At 43.8% G+C, this 16,558-nt stretch overlaps 1 protein-coding gene across 1 annotated transcript in view; it reads left to right on the forward strand.

Annotated features, from left to right (window-relative positions):
* FRMD3 (FERM domain containing 3) overlaps positions 1 to 16,558 on the forward strand; it is a 309,241-nt gene that overhangs the window by 234,070 nt on the left and 58,613 nt on the right. Inside the window, exons 7-10 of the mRNA XM_060100743.1 lie at positions 4,436 to 4,523; positions 6,077 to 6,165; positions 9,171 to 9,234; positions 10,286 to 10,374. Coding sequence (XP_059956726.1) covers positions 4,436 to 4,523; positions 6,077 to 6,165; positions 9,171 to 9,234; positions 10,286 to 10,374 — 330 coding nt within the window. The remainder of the gene's footprint in view (positions 1 to 4,435; positions 4,524 to 6,076; positions 6,166 to 9,170; positions 9,235 to 10,285; positions 10,375 to 16,558) is intronic.

Raw genomic sequence — 16,558 nt, forward strand, 5'->3', positions numbered from 1 at the left:
TGTATGTAACCACCACCCAGGTCAAAGTGAGAATTTGTGACACCTCAGACGCCCCTGTTATGCCCCTTCCCAATATTTATCTTCTCCCTTCCCCCCACCAAAGGTAATCACATCTCTGACTTCAAATAGTTTTGTTTTGTTCATTTAAAAAAGCCATATAAATGGAATTCATTCAATGTGTATTCATTTATATCTGGCCTGTTTTGTTCAGTTTTATTTTTGTAATAGTCACCCATCTTGTTGTGTGTGGCTTGAATTCATTTATTTTCACAGCTGTATAGTGTTCCATTGTATATCCATTCTACTGTTAGTAGACATTTGTTTCCTATTTTTTGCTATTACAAATGGAGCTACTATGAAAATTTATGTATTTCTTGACGCAGCAGGCACTCATCCCTGTTGTATGTATAACTATGAATGGAATTGCTGTGTTATAGGGTAAACATGTTTAACTTCAGTAGATAACATCAGTTTTCCAGATAGTTCTACTAAATTAGTCTTCTACCAACAGTATATGAGAGTTGCTTTTGCTGCACATGCTCATGAGTGCTTGGTTTTTTTTTTTAATTTTGGCTGTCAGATGGATGTGTAAGTGACTTCTTAGAGTTTTTCATTTTCCTGATCTTAGAGAGGTTAAGCACATTGTCACGTGGTTGTTGGCTATTTGGATATCTTATTTTGTGAAGTGTCTATTCAAGTCTTTTGCCATGTTTCCTTCTGAGTTATCTTTAAAAATTATTTTATTGTTGTTTATTGATTTATTGGAGGTTTTTTAAAAAAATATTCTACATAGGAGTCCTTTTTTGATTGTACATGTTGCCAAAATCTTTTCCCAGACAGGGACTTACCTTTTCACGCCTGGATGACAGCTCCTGATGAGCAGAGGTCTTTGAGTTTAATGGTGTGTCCTCTGGAGCTGTGGAGCACTGCACCCTGCTGCCATCTGGGGTTGAGTGTTTGCAATTAGGTGCTCATCAGATTTACAAAGGACAGGGAAGTGGTCAGAAAGAGACCACCTAGGCAAGCAAAAAGTCCTGACTTTCCAATATGAACTTCCAAACTATAGCCTTTCAAAATTAACTTGTTCCCAGACTGAATGGAAAAGAAGGGTGTGCTGTAAAACCAGAGTCGAATTTCAAGAATAAACAGTCTGTAGCTGTTTCGACAAAGAGGTTGAAGGTTTGCCACAAAGGGGAACGGCCAGCTCTCTAGAGGCAGAGTGAGGGCCTTTCATGTGAAGCGGCAGGATTATCCTGGAGCAGAGCTGGTGGCCTGTGGCGTGGGAGGTGCTGGGCTGCTTTAGCTCTAGTCCTGCTTCTCTTTGGCCTCAATCTGGGTCATTAGGCTGAAGTTTTGCCTTGAGGGCCACCAGAGTGGGGTACTGCTTAGCAACATGCTGGACAGCTCAGCTTTGTGCTTTGTCCCCAGCCAGGGGGGTGAGGGAGTGTATGAACGAGTGAGTGAGAGAGAAAAGAGAGAGTGTGTATGTGGGGGCAGGAGGCCTCCAATATTCAGATTCAATAATTATCTTTATTTGCTGGTGAAAGGTAAGCTTTTACTTCAGGAACTTATGAGAGAACTATGAAGGGAGAAATACCTGTATGTATTGCAAAAACTTGCAGAAAGTCCCCTTTCCCTTCCCCATCAAAATACTTGGTGATTTTCTTGAATCTCTTGTTCCTTTATCAAAAAGAGAAACAATTATAATGACTACGGCTTCAAAAAAAAAGAATCAAAGAAATGGTCAAAGAAAGATAGCATTTGTTAGATTGAAAGGGTCATAAAGTGCTGATCGGGGTGAATAAATAAGGAGGCTCCCTTTATGTATGTCCCAGTGAAACTTCAGAACATCAAAACTAAAGAGGAAATTCGGAAGGGCTTTAGAAAGACTTTACTTTCCTAAAGAAGGTGTTTGAGTTAATCCCTCAGGAATATCTTGTGTAAAGGATGGATTTTAAAATTACCTCTTCTATTCAAAGAAAGAGGTAGCATATGTGACTCCCTTCCCTTCCCTCTCCAAGTCCCTGTGGATAACAGAAAATGTATTAGAAAGCAGATGCAAGAAAGAATACCATCTTTGGATCAGAAGTCCTGCGGTATCTCTGGAAGATAGGAAATAGATGGAAGGAATCCAGGTCAAAGACATACGGAATAGGAATGGTTCTGGGTGCTTCAGGCAACAGATAACAGGGCAGCCATCATGGTGGTTGGGCAACTGCATCTGGAACATTTGGGCAGCTTTGACCTCTTCCTCTGGTTCCCCTATGTTGAGTCATGGGCAGCAGCAGGCTTGAGCTGGAGGTACCTTATGTGGACGATATCCAGAAGGACCTACAACCTTCAGCCTGAAATCAAGTTACTAACTCACACTCTTCCCATGTGGCCTGTCTTGCCCTCCCCTACAACCTCTGGAGGCCACTGTATTAAACAAATAACATAAAATACAAAGATGAGCATCCAACCATGAATCACCAAACACTTTAGGAAACATCAGTTCATTGCATAAGACACTGATTCAGCAAACCAAAGGGCTGTCACCAAGAAAACAGCATTAATGGAGTAACAGGGATTGGACTTTAAAAGAAGCAAAGTGGATATCCTTAGAGGAGTAAGAAGAGTTTATTCCATAAAATAAGAACAGTCATCTGTTTCAAGAGCCAAATAGACATCACATTAGAAATGAAATATTTAGGGCTTCCCTGGTGGCGCAGTGGTTGAGAGTCTGCCTGCCGATGCAGGGGACGCGGGTTCGTGCCCCAGTCCGGGAAGATCCCACATGCCACGGAGCGGCTGGGCCCATGAGCTGTGGCCGCTGAGCCTGCGCGTCCGCAGCCTGTGCTCCGCAACGGGAGAGGCCACAACAGTGAGAGGCCCGCGTACCACAAAAAAAAAAAAAAGAAATGAAATATTTAATTGATATTTTAAAACAACTCATCAGTGGGATGGAAAGCAGGATGCACACAGCTGGAGAAGAAATTAGTGAGCTGGAGGTTTGAATAAAGAAATAATTCAGAATGTAATACAAAAAGCCTTAGATTTAAAAGAATGAAACAAAGGTTAAAAAGACATGGAGGATAGACCTAGGAGTTTCAAAATCCATTTGCTAGGGTCTCTCAAAGGAGAGAAGAGAGAGAGAGTGGTTGAGGTGAGGAAGAGCCCGGGAAGGGAAGAAAACAATCAAAGAAATGGTCAGAAATGAGTTGTTGGATTACAAGGGTCCCCACAGTGCTGATCTTGATGAATAAATAAAGATGCTCCTTAGACATATCAGAGCAAACATTCAGGGTAAAGAGAAGATCTTGAAAGGCTTTACAGAGAAGGAAGATGGGATACTGTTTTCATTAGAGGCATGAGGACTCTTCGCTGTCTTGAGGGGGTGAGGAGGGAATCCATCTTTGAGGAGAGGCTTGGGTGGAAATAGAGTTAATATTGCAATATAGTTTTACATTGTGAACATAAAACTGCATTCCTGTTGTTAGCAAACTCTTCTTGGTTGTTCAGGTTACATATTATCCTTGGAGAATGGTTTGGATTCTCTAAGATACATGTGAGATATTGTTGGTCAAAGCAGAGTCTTTGAAATGCTGCACAATCCTGGTTTGGAAGTTAGCCCTGAAAGGGCTTCATAGCCATCTGTATATGCAGCCCCGTTTTTCTTCCTGGGGCCAAGACCTTGTTTACCACCCTGGAGGACACAGCTAGGACTAGAAGTGGCTGAGATTTCCTTTCAAAATCCAGGGCTTTCCAATGGAATGGTTGACAGCTCTTCTTACCCAGATGGCTCTGTTTAGGCTGCTGATGGGGTAACAGGCTTGCCCACTTCCTACCCTGAGCAAAAAGAAATGCCATTTATCCTAGATAATCTTTTAAAGTAAGTAGGAAAGAACAGATGCTGAGTTTTAGTTCATATTAAGATTGAATTTGCGAGGGCCTGCTTATTGGTAACTTGATAACCTTGATTAACTGTCCAGGTCACTGGAGTCCTCACAGTACTTGTGGGTTTATAATGGAACAGTTAGCCCTGGAACATGGGCTCAGATTTCTTAGCAAAGGGCTCCTCGTGGAGAGGAATAATGACCAGTCTTACTATTTATGGGATTTCTCTCTTTATTTAGTTAAGAATAGCACATTTTAGGGTTTCCCTGGCGGCGCAGTGGTTGAGAGTCCGCCTGCCGATGCAGGGGACACGGGTTCGTGCCCCGGTCCGGGAAGATCCCATATGCCGCAGAGCGGCTGGGCCCGTGAGCCATGGCCGCTGAGCCTGCGCGTCCGGAGCCTGTGCTCCGCAACGGGAGAGGCCACAACAGTGAGAGGCCTGCATACCGCAAAAAAAAAAAAAAAAAAAAAAAGAATAGCACATTTTATTGAATGAAAGAACTCCATGTTTCTATTATTTTTCATATTAACTCCCTAAACTTTTCTTGTGTGATTTTAGAGGCCAGAGCCCACCAGTTGCTGAATTTAACTTACTCCTGAAAGCTCACACTTTGGAAACCTATGGGGTGGATCCCCACCCATGCAAGGTAATGCCCCTCACTGCAGGTCGACATATAATGATCGTTTTGCCCAGAAAAGAGTTAATTGGTATGCAGGTCTGGAGGATCCCTTCTAGGATATTTCCACAGCCTGACCCATCACGCCTAATCATAAGGGACAACAGTGGGCTGCAGTCACATGCTTGGGTAGTAGATTTTCTCTATTGGCCTCTTCTAATTGCTTGCTAATTCATTCAGCCATCAAGTGGATGGTTTTACTCCTGAGAAGTTATAGGATCCCAACAGGTTTATTTTCAAAGGCCATTGCCAGCAAGAATGCAGTCTTTAAAAATGGGTAAGTGGAAGGAAAAAATTAAAATTCACATTAGGAGTACATATTTGTTTTTCTTTTTTCCTTTTTCTCGAATTAATACTTGACAGCATTTCTCTCAAGTGGGAAACCCAGACCACCTGTGTCAGAATTACCTGGGCCCCACCCCAGGGCCCCTGAATCAGAATCACTGGGGGTGCAGCTGGGGAATCTGCCTTTTAAACAAGCTCCCAAGGTGAGGCTCAAGCACATGTTTTCCAGAAATGTTTTATGAAAACGGTGTTCTTTCCATATCCTAAACCATACGTCAGTCAGACTCTAACCTGAATTCTAAACTAAGCGTTTATATCAGCCAGGCTCTTAAAGGTATGTTTTTGAGTCATACTAGAACATTTTTTTACCCAGATGGGACCAGCTAATAGTATTTGGTGAAGTCCTCATGCTAGAGATGTAGCTCAGGCTGCTTATTTGAAGGACCTGGGAAGCTTCATAAACTCCTGTTGCCCAGTGCCATCAGGATCTGTGAGGGTGCAGCCCGGGCAGAGAACCAGTGGGGCCTGTTTACAGTGGCATGTGCATCTTCTGGCTCTGCCCGCACAGTTATTTTAGAATATTTGCCAGATGTCTCTTCCTGCTAATGGTATAAATCAGATTATTCCATTTAGTGAATTAGATTTTATCCACAAATTTGAGCCTCTCTGTCTGTTTTATTTATTACTTGGAGACCAACTGGATGTTTGTTGTTGTTGTTGTTGTTGTTCCTTTGCCTTCCCTTATCAATGCTTAGTTTTCCCGATGGAGGCTGGAATCAAAGTAGGCATTTCCAGGCATGTCTTTATATTTACATTGCCAGAAATCCTGTGTGGGATTGAGTCCAGTTAGATTAGACGCTCAGGGATTTGGTTTCAGGGCTAATGAAAACCAAGAACAGTTTGCCCACATTGTAGGGCAGATCTGAGAACTCAAGCAGCACCAGAACGCACTTGGAAGTAGACTAGTGGTTTGGGACTAATCTATATTTTCCCAGGAGGTTCCTGGTGAGGCAGAAGATCCATTCCTCAGACGGGAAAGCTATACATTCCTGGCCCTCGCCCAAATTTTAGGCGTACTGCGGTTGGAAGTCCCATCTCAGAAGCTTAGTTGATTTCTACAGTCATTGTAATTAACCTGAAATTAACCCAGGGTGAGGATGAATAAGCATATCATTTATCCTTTATTTTATATTCCTTAATCCAAATATGTTTTTATTTCTTTCTTTATTTTTTTTCAGGATTCAACAGGCACAACAACATTTTTAGGATTCACTGCTGCAGGCTTTGTGGTATTTCAGGGAAATAAGAGAATCCATTTGATAAAATGGTGAGTAGTGAGTCTTCAGAAAAAATTGTTTAATCTTGTTTTTTTTATTAATCTCGTTTTTCTTTCCCAGCCTTTGACTTTTTGCTTGGAAATGTCAGGTAGAATGCCTAGGATCCATTTCTCTGCCCTGGAACTTCTTATAAAGAGATTATTCATCTTAAAATGGAACCCAATCTCAGTTGTCTTAGACCTTGGGAGACCTGGGGTGTGTCCTGGGCTCAGGGGGCTCTGCCTTTGAAGAAAAGGTGTCCAGGATTGCTGGTGAGGAAACACTGGCCAGAGGGGTGACCACGGGCTGGGTCAGGGCAGGATAAATGTGCAAGTTCCCTTGAATAACTCAGGACCCCCTCTCTTCCACTCACTCCTTTCCATTCCCTTCTGTTGAATCCTCACTTTAGACTCCCCCTTTGTAATCCAGTGTATCAGGGACGATGCTTTTCGCTCAAAGGAACAGGAATGTCTGCTCACAGTGGCTTACAAATGAGAGGACTGATTATCTCAAACAGCAAAAGTTCCAGGGGTCAGGCAGCCCCATGGTCCTTTAACTTAACTGCCTGACAACACCATGAAGGACTTGGACCCCTCCATTCTCTTCTCTGCCATCCCAGGGTGGTGGGTTTTATCCCCAGGCTTGTGCTCATAAAATGGCCATGCGTGCAACTCTGGCCCTTACATCTTCACACAGCAACACTCCCTGAAGGAGAGCAGCCCCTTCCATGTGTCTCATATTAAAACAAGGATAACTTTTTCAGAAGCTCTGTAGGAAACTTCCTGTGTATCTAATTGGGCAAGATAGGGTCATATGCGCCTCCTTAAACTAATCCTTCCAAGAAGAAGAATTCCACAATGAGGTTGGTCAAATCAAGGTCCATCCTTTTGGAGCTGGGAAGAGCATCATCTGCATGAACAGTTGATCTAGAGGAAGAATAAAGTCTGGGTTGTGTCCGGAAGGACATGGGAGGATGGACCGGCAGTGCCCACTATGTCCAATCAAGGAACAAAGTAGCTTTAGTAAAGAGTGAAGAAGGCTGAACATTTTATATGCGTTAGAATATTGTAAGGGCTTAGTCTTGTTCATAGCTTCAGCTTAATTTGGTCCCCTCCCTGATGGTCCCTGACAGATTTGTCACCCAGTGTCTCACTGAGTGGTGGGCTCACTCTTTTGGCCTGAGCCCTTGTGTCTGAAGTTCTTGATGGGCCAGTGGGCATGCATCCTCAGTCCTGGGTTTGAAATGCTCTTTTGCACTTACCTGAACCTCTGTTTCATGGTTCTGTTAGCTTCAGGATTTCTTTCAGCACTCTTTATCAAGTCCCCCCACCACCACTTCTTGGCACTCTCCTTCCCTTCCCTTCCTGCCTTCCCTTCAACCCTTCTCTACTAGATTAGCATCAGTCAGTTCATGCTCTTTTTTATTATCAGCCCTCTCTTTCCAAGAATGCTAATTTATCTAAGTATCTTCTCTTCCCACTCTATCACTGCCTTTATTCATGTCATACTTTCAGTTCCCATCTGTGCCCACTTATTCTCTTCCTCCACAATTATCATTCTCAAACTCTCATGTGCCTCTAATAAATCACTTAACTCTCTGTGTCTCAATGTACTCATCCATAAAATGGACATCAGTTATATCCGACTGCTTTATAGGAAAGAAAGGAGATGGGGGAAAAGCAGGTAAAATAGTGTGTGTGTGAGTGATTTGATTTGTGAACAAGGATGTTTTATGAATGTATAACATGGTGGAGTTACCAGTTTTCTTCCCTGTATTTTCAGTACCTGTAAAGAAGCTCCAATGTTAACCACACTTCAGTCCATTCCAGAATAAGTTCCCTAGCAAATTCTGCTGACTTTGGGGAGCATGGGCAATACGGGCAGGGACTTCCCCATCCTCTCCTAGGACTACAAAAGGCTTGAGGATGCTGAAGGGTGTTTGATTCTCAGGTACTACTCAACTTTGGAGTAGCTGGGTTAGAACCTGACATCTGTCACGTGCAGATTAATTGCAAGTCTCTCCCATTTGGCTCTTTAGTTTCTTCTTGGGTACACTGAAGAGTTGAGATGGACAATCACCAGACCATTTGTTTCTGGATTCTACATCTTGGTGTTCCTGGTGGGGTGCTGATGTCATCCCCATCACTTCCAGCCACGGCTTAGGCACATATTTGTAACAGCCATGTACATGTTACTAAAATAAATTTTCTTCCCACGTTAAACCTAGTTTTGTTTTTGACATCCATTGAGCTTTGTCACTCTTGCAAATCCTCTCCACAGCTTAATATGACCACACAATTCCTTTTCCCCCAGGAAAAGCACAGGGGCACACATCACTGTCCTAGGAATTAGATCAAAGGAATAAAAATAGAATTCTCTCCTCTCTTTACACGTGTCTCCTCACCAAGGAGGTGACCTTAGGTCTACATTTCAGTCTGATTTTAACTGAGCAGCTCCTTAAGATGAAGCCTCAAGTCTTTTGACTACAGTTGATCAAGTTGTCCTTAACAGTTTTGAGCATCTCAGTATCTAATACAATTATTCATTTATCAACAGGGAGAGCAGAAATGAAAATTTTGCATTGTGGTGTGTGTTCCTTGGAGATGGATGTGAAAGGTTACAGATACTGTGAATCCATATTGTTTCATTAACCGAATATGAAATAACTACATTCTTCCTATCTCGCAAAATGGGCTGACCAATTAACATTGTTCTGGTCATTAATGTTCATGGAACCCCTAGAGCTCCTTGGAGGAAAGCTGCAGCTTAACAGTAAAAACAATGGAATAAATCATTCTGAGCTGCCTACGGAGCCTCTCTTGGGAAGAAAATTGCTGTATCATTCACTTGGGGGCTCTTTGCTGCTCATTAGACCTTCAGCCATGATAAGATAATATCTCATTTCATTGCAGTCTGCTTGGCATTTGTGAGTCAGGCGGATTCCAATGGGAAAGCCAGGTACCTTGGTTAGCGGCTACTTTTTTTCTTCTCACCCAAAGAGATTTTCTTTTCTTAGGCCGGATGTCTGCAAATTGAAGTTTGAAGGGAAGACATTTTATGTGATTGGCACCCAGAAGGAGGTCAGAAACTGTTTTTCTCGCTGTCTGTTGCTGTGTGTGAAGGTGTGTGTGTGCAGGTGTGTATGTGCAGGAGAAAGAGTCAAGTGTAAAATGTGCCTTTAGTCATGTAGCCCCCAGAAGACCACGATGTTAAAGTTTGTGATGATACTGGAAGTTTAGAGTTAAATAAACACAGGCTTTGCACATTTGAGAATAAATTCAGTGGGCTTCCCTGGTGGCGCAGTGGTTGAGAGTCCGCCTGCCGATGCAGGGGACACGGGTTCGTGCCCCGGTCTGGGAAGATCCCACATGCCGTGGAGTGGCTGGGCCCATGAGCCATGGCCGCTGAGCCTGTGTGTCCAGAGCCTGTGCTCCGCGACGGGAGAGGCCACAGCAGTGAGAGGCCTGCGTACTGCAAAAAAAAAAAAAAAAAAAAAAGAATAAATTCAGTGAGCAATGCTGTCCATATACCCCTGTGTAAAAATTAGACTGTGATAAACTTGAGAAGTAGAAAATTGAACTTCCCCCTACCTCTGTAATTTGCCAGAATGATGAAACAAATGAATAATACTTAAAGATAGCTATCAGCCAGTGCTGGTTAGAGTTTTATAAACAGAGTCTGTAAGTCCAGGGAATCTTAAAATGTTGGTTGGCTTCATCCTTTGGGAGGAGGCCATTACCGAAACGTTGAGCCTCAGAGCTAGGTCTGGAAGTTTCTGGATTTTCTTGACCCTAGTTTTTGGTTTAAGCCTAGATATTCAAGAATGGAAAATAAATTTTTAAACTCATCCAACTCTGATTGAGAGTTAGGCAATGCTTGGAGTGTTGAGAAGGATTGTGAAGCCGTTCTTTATCAGAAACAGGGCCTGGATGGGTTAGTAATATCTGCAAAGGGTGAGGGAGGGGGGAATACCATTTCAGGAACACTTCTAAGAACACAGTAATGCGTCAGTTACTTCAGATCCGTTTGGTAAGCGGCAGGATGCAAATAGGTAAATTCTTGAAGGAAAAACATGAAAAACATACACTGTGTTTAACATGCCCTTTCTTGTTTTGTTATTTTTTTTATTAGAAAAAAGCCATGTTGGCGTTCCATACTTCAACACCAGCTGCCTGCAAACATCTTTGGAAGTGTGGGGTGGAGAACCAGGCCTTTTATAAGTAAGTAGCTTTTATTCATTTAATCATAGGTTTTAAAAGCACCCCTGGAACCCTTTATGTTTTGCAAACAACTGCATATTCATTTCTTTTAATATAGTCCTTTTCAGTATATTTAAGTGAATTATAAATTTGGTGCATTGTTCAGGGTGACTCCCAAGCACTGCTGGCCTGATCAAGTCCTGAACTTTATTTTACGTTGGGTGTTTCCCATAGAATTGCTGTGGGCTTTCTTTTTTTCTTTTGATATTGCTATTTCCACCCAGTCTGTCATGCAATCTTTTTTCGGTTCGTGTCTCCTCAGAAGCAGACCTTGAGAAGAGTTTTGTGCAAGTAGTTTCTTTGGGATGTGGTTACTGAACATACCAATAGGGGAGTGGAGGAGGGAGAAATAAGCAATTTAGGACACGTTATTGAGCAGTCACTACTGAGAGCAGCTGGGCTCAGCTCTGCTGGGGAACTTGGCAGACTGTAGAACAGGCCTCAAAGTTCTCCCACTGACCAGCAAGGAGGTTGGGCTGTTTATCTACTAATCCCCCATTCATTTTGGCTTAGAGACACTTATGAGGGCAGAGTTAATACTCTCTGAGCATGAGTTGAATGTGCTCTCAACACTAGAAAAGAAACCTTGGGCAGGGAGTCACACATGTTCATAGTAAGAAGGCTTCAGTATATAGAGATGAGAGTCAGTGCTGGACAGGACTTCAGAAACCAACTATAAAGCTCTCAGCTTTCAAAAGAGGTTAAAATTTAGGATTTTTCCATGAGTTCTAGCTTCTCCTTTTGAGACACTTGCTGACTGGAAGAACAGTGGTGATGGATGCAGTCAGGAACCTAGCCAGCCCTGCCTGGGGTATCAGCACTGCTCACCCCTGGAGCTCATCCAGGCAGCTTTTGCTCTATTTCCCGACTCCCTCCCCACTGAAATACTGTCTTTCTTATTAGACTTACCTGAAAATGCTGAATCTCTGAACGTCCTAGGCTTTGGCTGACAAGGACCATCAAGAGAATGAAGGCTGGAACAGTGTTTTTCAAACCCCTTTTCAGCCACAGAACTCTTTCCCTTAAACAGAAAGTGTAGGCAAAGCCTAATATGTAAAAAAGATAAAAATAGAGAAGCTGTGTTGTTGGTGGGGACCAGAGATGGGATTGGGGACTGGAGACCCTTCACTCATTGCTAACTGCTCCCCAGGAGGTTGGGTGACCAGTTGTGTGAGTTTGCCCGGGACTTTCCCAGGTTTAGAATGAGAGTCTGGTATCCCAGGAAACCCCTACATCCTGGGCAAATCCTGTCAGGAGCATGAGATGATTCACAAAATGCTGTGCTTCTTGGAAGGATGATATGTATCAATGAGACCTCAAGGCATCTGTGAGTCCCCTGCAGTGTTTGAGAACTGGTAAACAAAGAACACCTGATGGCCTCTGAAAAATCAGCATGTCTAGACCTCTCCATCCACATGAGAGTGGAGAAAAGGAAAAGCAGACAGTCTGGTGCTCTTAGTCTTTACTTGGAGTCTGCACATTTTTTTGTTTTTGTTTTTAATCATTTAAAAAATTTAGATAATACTCATATACCATAAAATTAACCCTTTAACGTATACATTCCGTGGTTTTTAGTATAATTCACAAAGTTATGCGTCCATCACCACTATCTAATTACTTAGGACATTGAGTAGTTTTTTTTTTTTTGCACACATATCGTTTTATCACGTGTGAGCAAGTCAGTTGGTATATGGAGTCAAATAAAGGTAAAAACAGAATTGAAAAGAGGGGGAAGAAGGGGAAAAAAGCCCACAATCGAAGGAATCCATTTTGGACATTTGGGGATACAGTCATTATCTGGCAGCTAACAAAGTGCTCTGATAATTCTGTCATTGAATGGGCCAACTAGGCATATCAAAGAAACCACTTCCAATCATTTGTAGATGCTTCAGAAGACCCAGGGAGTGTAGCTGTGAGCACAGGTGGCACCCTATAGAGTTGGCTGAGTCCTTGCATCAACACCTCTGCTTTGGTTGGGACAGGCTACCCCATCTCTCCCATTAGGACTTCTAATCACTAATATTTGTACTGATCTGAGTTTTGCCCAAATCTTGTGTTCCTCCACTGTCCCATAACCATCCCTGTTCCTTAGGAAAGAGGAAAGATATAGCTCGTCCTGACCCAGCTGTGTGACCTTGGACCAGTGGCCAGCCTCAGCCTTCTCATATGTAGAATGGAGGGAACTGGGACTCAGGCATGGTTTGCTTGCATCACTGGGGCCTAGTGTTAAGGACTGTGGGCTTTAGAAGCCAACAGGCTTGGGTTTGAATCTTGACTCTGTCGCTTACTAGCCGTGTGTCCTGGAACAAAACACTGAACACTTGAGCCTCATCTTTATTTTTCATCTGTACAATGTGATTGGCAATCCCTGCCCTGCAGTGTTTAGTTCTGCCAGGCACATTGACCATCGATAAGTGGTAGCTGCTGCTATGACTATGACAACTACCCCCTCCACTAACGGTGAAAGTCTTCTGAGTGCCGGTTAGTTGCTGAGCCCAGTCACTTCTGAAGGGCTCTGATCCTGTGAAGGTCAGGAGTGGGCTCCTGCTCCGTCCCTTTCCCAGGCAGTGGTTTTGGCCCTGCTTCCAGCTGACCGGCACTGTGCCTTCATGGTTTCGGCTGGCAGAGCAAGGGCCCTGATCTTGTTTTCTGGGTTGGGGGTGATTTGCTCCCTCCTTTTCACTTCACCTACCATGAGAACAGGGAGGCCCAGTGGCCAAGAATTCTCTAGTGTGCTTTTAACATATGACTATGGTGCTAGTTGTCAGCTGGTCCAGGGCTACTGATCAGGTTTGAAAGCCCTGACACTGAGATTTGCTGCCTGGGAACAGAGCCCAGAAGCAGAAACTCTGATTCTCCCTCCTGCTCCAACCCCCAGAGGATCCCCAACACAGACTTAGATAGTCACCATCTCAGAGCTTCCTCTATGCCGTGTGTTTTTAGGTGCTACCACCTAAAATGAGCACTGGAACATGCCATTTCTGGGCACTGATTCCCTGAAAGCACACTGGATTCCCTGAAGGGTTCAGTGGCTCCCTGGTGCTTCTATTTGATGAATCTTTATCTCACACTAGCTTTATGCCATGTCAGTGCTAGGCACTGAGGGCACAGTGGAGGCTCAAATGAAACTCTCTGTTCCCAGCTTTGTATGGAATTGTGTGCATGACATAAAGGCAGTCCCTAATAAATTCCTTATCTGGAGTTAGTGTACATTTTGTCAAAGGAACAGTATTATTCTTGGTTGTCAAGGACCCAGAGTATCTCCCTAAACTGACACCTCTCACACTTTAATGAGCACGTGAATTACCCAGAGATGCTGTTAGAATGTGGATTCTGGTTCAGTAGGTCTGGGTGGGGCCCAAGAGTCCATATTTCTAATAAGCTCCCCAGTGATGCTGAGCTGCAGGCCCATGGACCACACTTGAGTAATAAGGTTCTAAACCAGAGGTTCTCAGCCTGACTGCATGTTAGAATCAGCTGGGAGAGCTTTTAAACAATACCAACGTGGACCCTACCCCTGACCCAATTAAATTGGAATCTGGGTCCTCACAAAAATGTGTACACGAGTGTTCATAGCAGCCTTCTTCATAATAGCTAAACCAAATGGCCATCAACTGATGAAAGGATAAAGGAAAGTGGTATATCCATACAATGGAATATTATTCAGCCATAAAAGGAAGGAAATACCTACTGATTCCTGCTACAACATGGATGAAACTTGAAAACATGATGCTAAGTAGTAGAGGAGATAAGGAATGGAAGAAGGAAGGAGTAGAAGAAGGAAGGGACTGCCAATGGGTACAGGGGGCTTCCTTTTGGGGTGATGAAAATTTTTTTTTGATGAATTTTTAACTTCGTGCATTATACTGAAAACCACTGAAACATAAAATCTAAAAGGGTGAACTTTATGTTATGTGAATTATATTTCAATAAAGCTGTTATTTTAAAAATTCAGAATCTGGGATGAGGGGACTAGATGTTGGTAGTAATACACCTTTCCCAGGAAGTGTGAGCCTGCAGCCTAGGGTTCAATGCTCTAATCCAGTAATTCTCAAAGTTAGGGTCCCTGGACCAGCTTCAGCATCCCCTGGGAACTTGTTAGAAAGGCAGATTCTTGGGCTCCAGCCCAGACTTACTGAATCAGAACCTTGTGTTTTCAAAAGCCTGCCAGGTGATCCTGATGCTTTCTGAAGTCTAAGAAACTGCATGGCTAAAGCATTATTTTAAAAATACAGACAAGCCTGGGTTTGCAGCCTGGTTCCTCCAGCTTCTATGGTGTGACCATTGTTAAGTGACTTCACCGTTCTCTACCTCAAGTTCCTCATGTAAAAATGTGGATTGCTTCCTCCTAGGAGAGAGCTGTGAGGATGAAATGAATTAGTGTATTTAAGATGCTTTGGACGGCGAATGGCCCCTAGTAGGGGTCAATAATAACATATGTTGTTACTGCTCTTATTACTCCAGAAGCTGTAAACCATGGGAAAAAGGGAAGTTGTATTGTTAGTTCTAGAGGCGGCCTTTAGAGCACCACCCAGTGTGCTGACCTCCATCCCCAGCCCCTGTAGTAGCAGGTACCAGAGGAGAGAAGCTAGAGGCAGGAGTGAGTGGAGGCGTGTTCCTGCAGAGCTGTGCTGTGTGTGCATCGGATGATACTGACACTCAGAGAACACTTTGCCTGCTCCAGACACTGTCCGCATGTGTTCACACCTCACATATATTACCCCATTTAAAACACACCTTCAACGTCAGGAGTGGGCACAACTCCCTAGTGCCATGGAAGGCTACAGTGGTCTCTGGGTACAGTGGCTCTGCCCTGGCAATTCTGGGGTGGGGGTGGTGGAGAGCTGTGACAGCAGAAAGGAAAGCAGTGGTGAAGCCACCATGTGAGTACACAGGTGTTGCCAAGTCATGTGCTGGTCAACTGGGGACTGGATTTCTCTGTGAGGTCAGATGTTTGAGAATAGTCAGTGCTTCTGTGCTGGAAGTTTGATGGGGAGTTGGAGGTGGAAGGAGGGAGAGGGCAGGCCTGGAAGAAGGTCAGAGGAGAGAGAATTGCTATTTTCACTAGGTAGTGCCTTGATTGCCTTCGTTGGGAGAAAGACTTTTGCTCTGGGCTCATTGATGGGAGAGACTGGGAACAGAGAGCTGGAACAGGTCAGCTAGAGCTAGAGCATAAAGGCTCTTTTATTGGCCTTCAGAGTGTTTGACAGGGTTCCCGGGATTGGTCATGGCTTAAAGGATTGGCTTTGGTAGCTCAATAGTGAGAAGGCAATACAGAGGTCTGGAGAGTGATAATGGGGTTGGGGGAAAGGGAGAGAGGGAGGGAACGTATTATGTAATGAGCAGGTAGTACTCCAGGTGTTTTCAAATCATTTAATCTCATTTAACCCTCCTCAGAACACTATGAATTAGGTATTATAATACCCTTACCCTTTAAAAAATTTATAGAGAAACTAAGGCTCAGAGAAGCAACATGACTTGACCAAGGTCACAGGATCAAAAGCAGGAAAGAACCTGGCTCCTTGTTTCTTCAGGTAAAATGCCACCTGGGAGTCATTCAAGGAGAATATGGGGACTCAGAGTTTCTCCAGTACAAGTAGGCTGCCTTGGAATGACCTTGGAGTGTTTGATAAAAATACAAACTCCCAGACCCCTCTCCAGACCTGCTTTATGAGAATCTGTAGTGATGCAACCTGAGAGCTGGTATTCTTAACCCCTACTCCAGGGGCAGCTGATGCACAGCCAGGTTTGGAAGGACGGCTAGGTGCGTGTCCTGTGACCCAGCCGCCTTTCTCTTGCCCCCGTGCATTTCCTTCCATCCTACTCTCTGTTTCTCAATTCCCAGCGGGGGGGTTTGTGGAGTTCAAGCTCTCAGAATAAATTCCCCTGTTAAAATTCCATTAAATATCTCAGCCCAAGCATTATCGGGCGTCTCCCTGGACATTTGGGAGGGTGTGGGTTTGGTGGTAATGCTCTCGGTAGAGTGTCTATGAGCAAATGAAATCATGCAAAGAATCATCAAGGGCACTCAGCTGCCAGGAAGAAGCCAACACTTTTTTCAGTCCTCTCATCCTGAGCAGAAAGCTATTCACTTTCTCTGCACAATGTGCCTTCTGACCTGTTTTTCTTGAGGCACTCTGGGTTT

Source organism: Mesoplodon densirostris, chromosome 6 (assembly GCF_025265405.1).
Source record: "Mesoplodon densirostris isolate mMesDen1 chromosome 6, mMesDen1 primary haplotype, whole genome shotgun sequence".
NCBI lineage: Eukaryota > Metazoa > Chordata > Mammalia > Artiodactyla > Ziphiidae > Mesoplodon > Mesoplodon densirostris.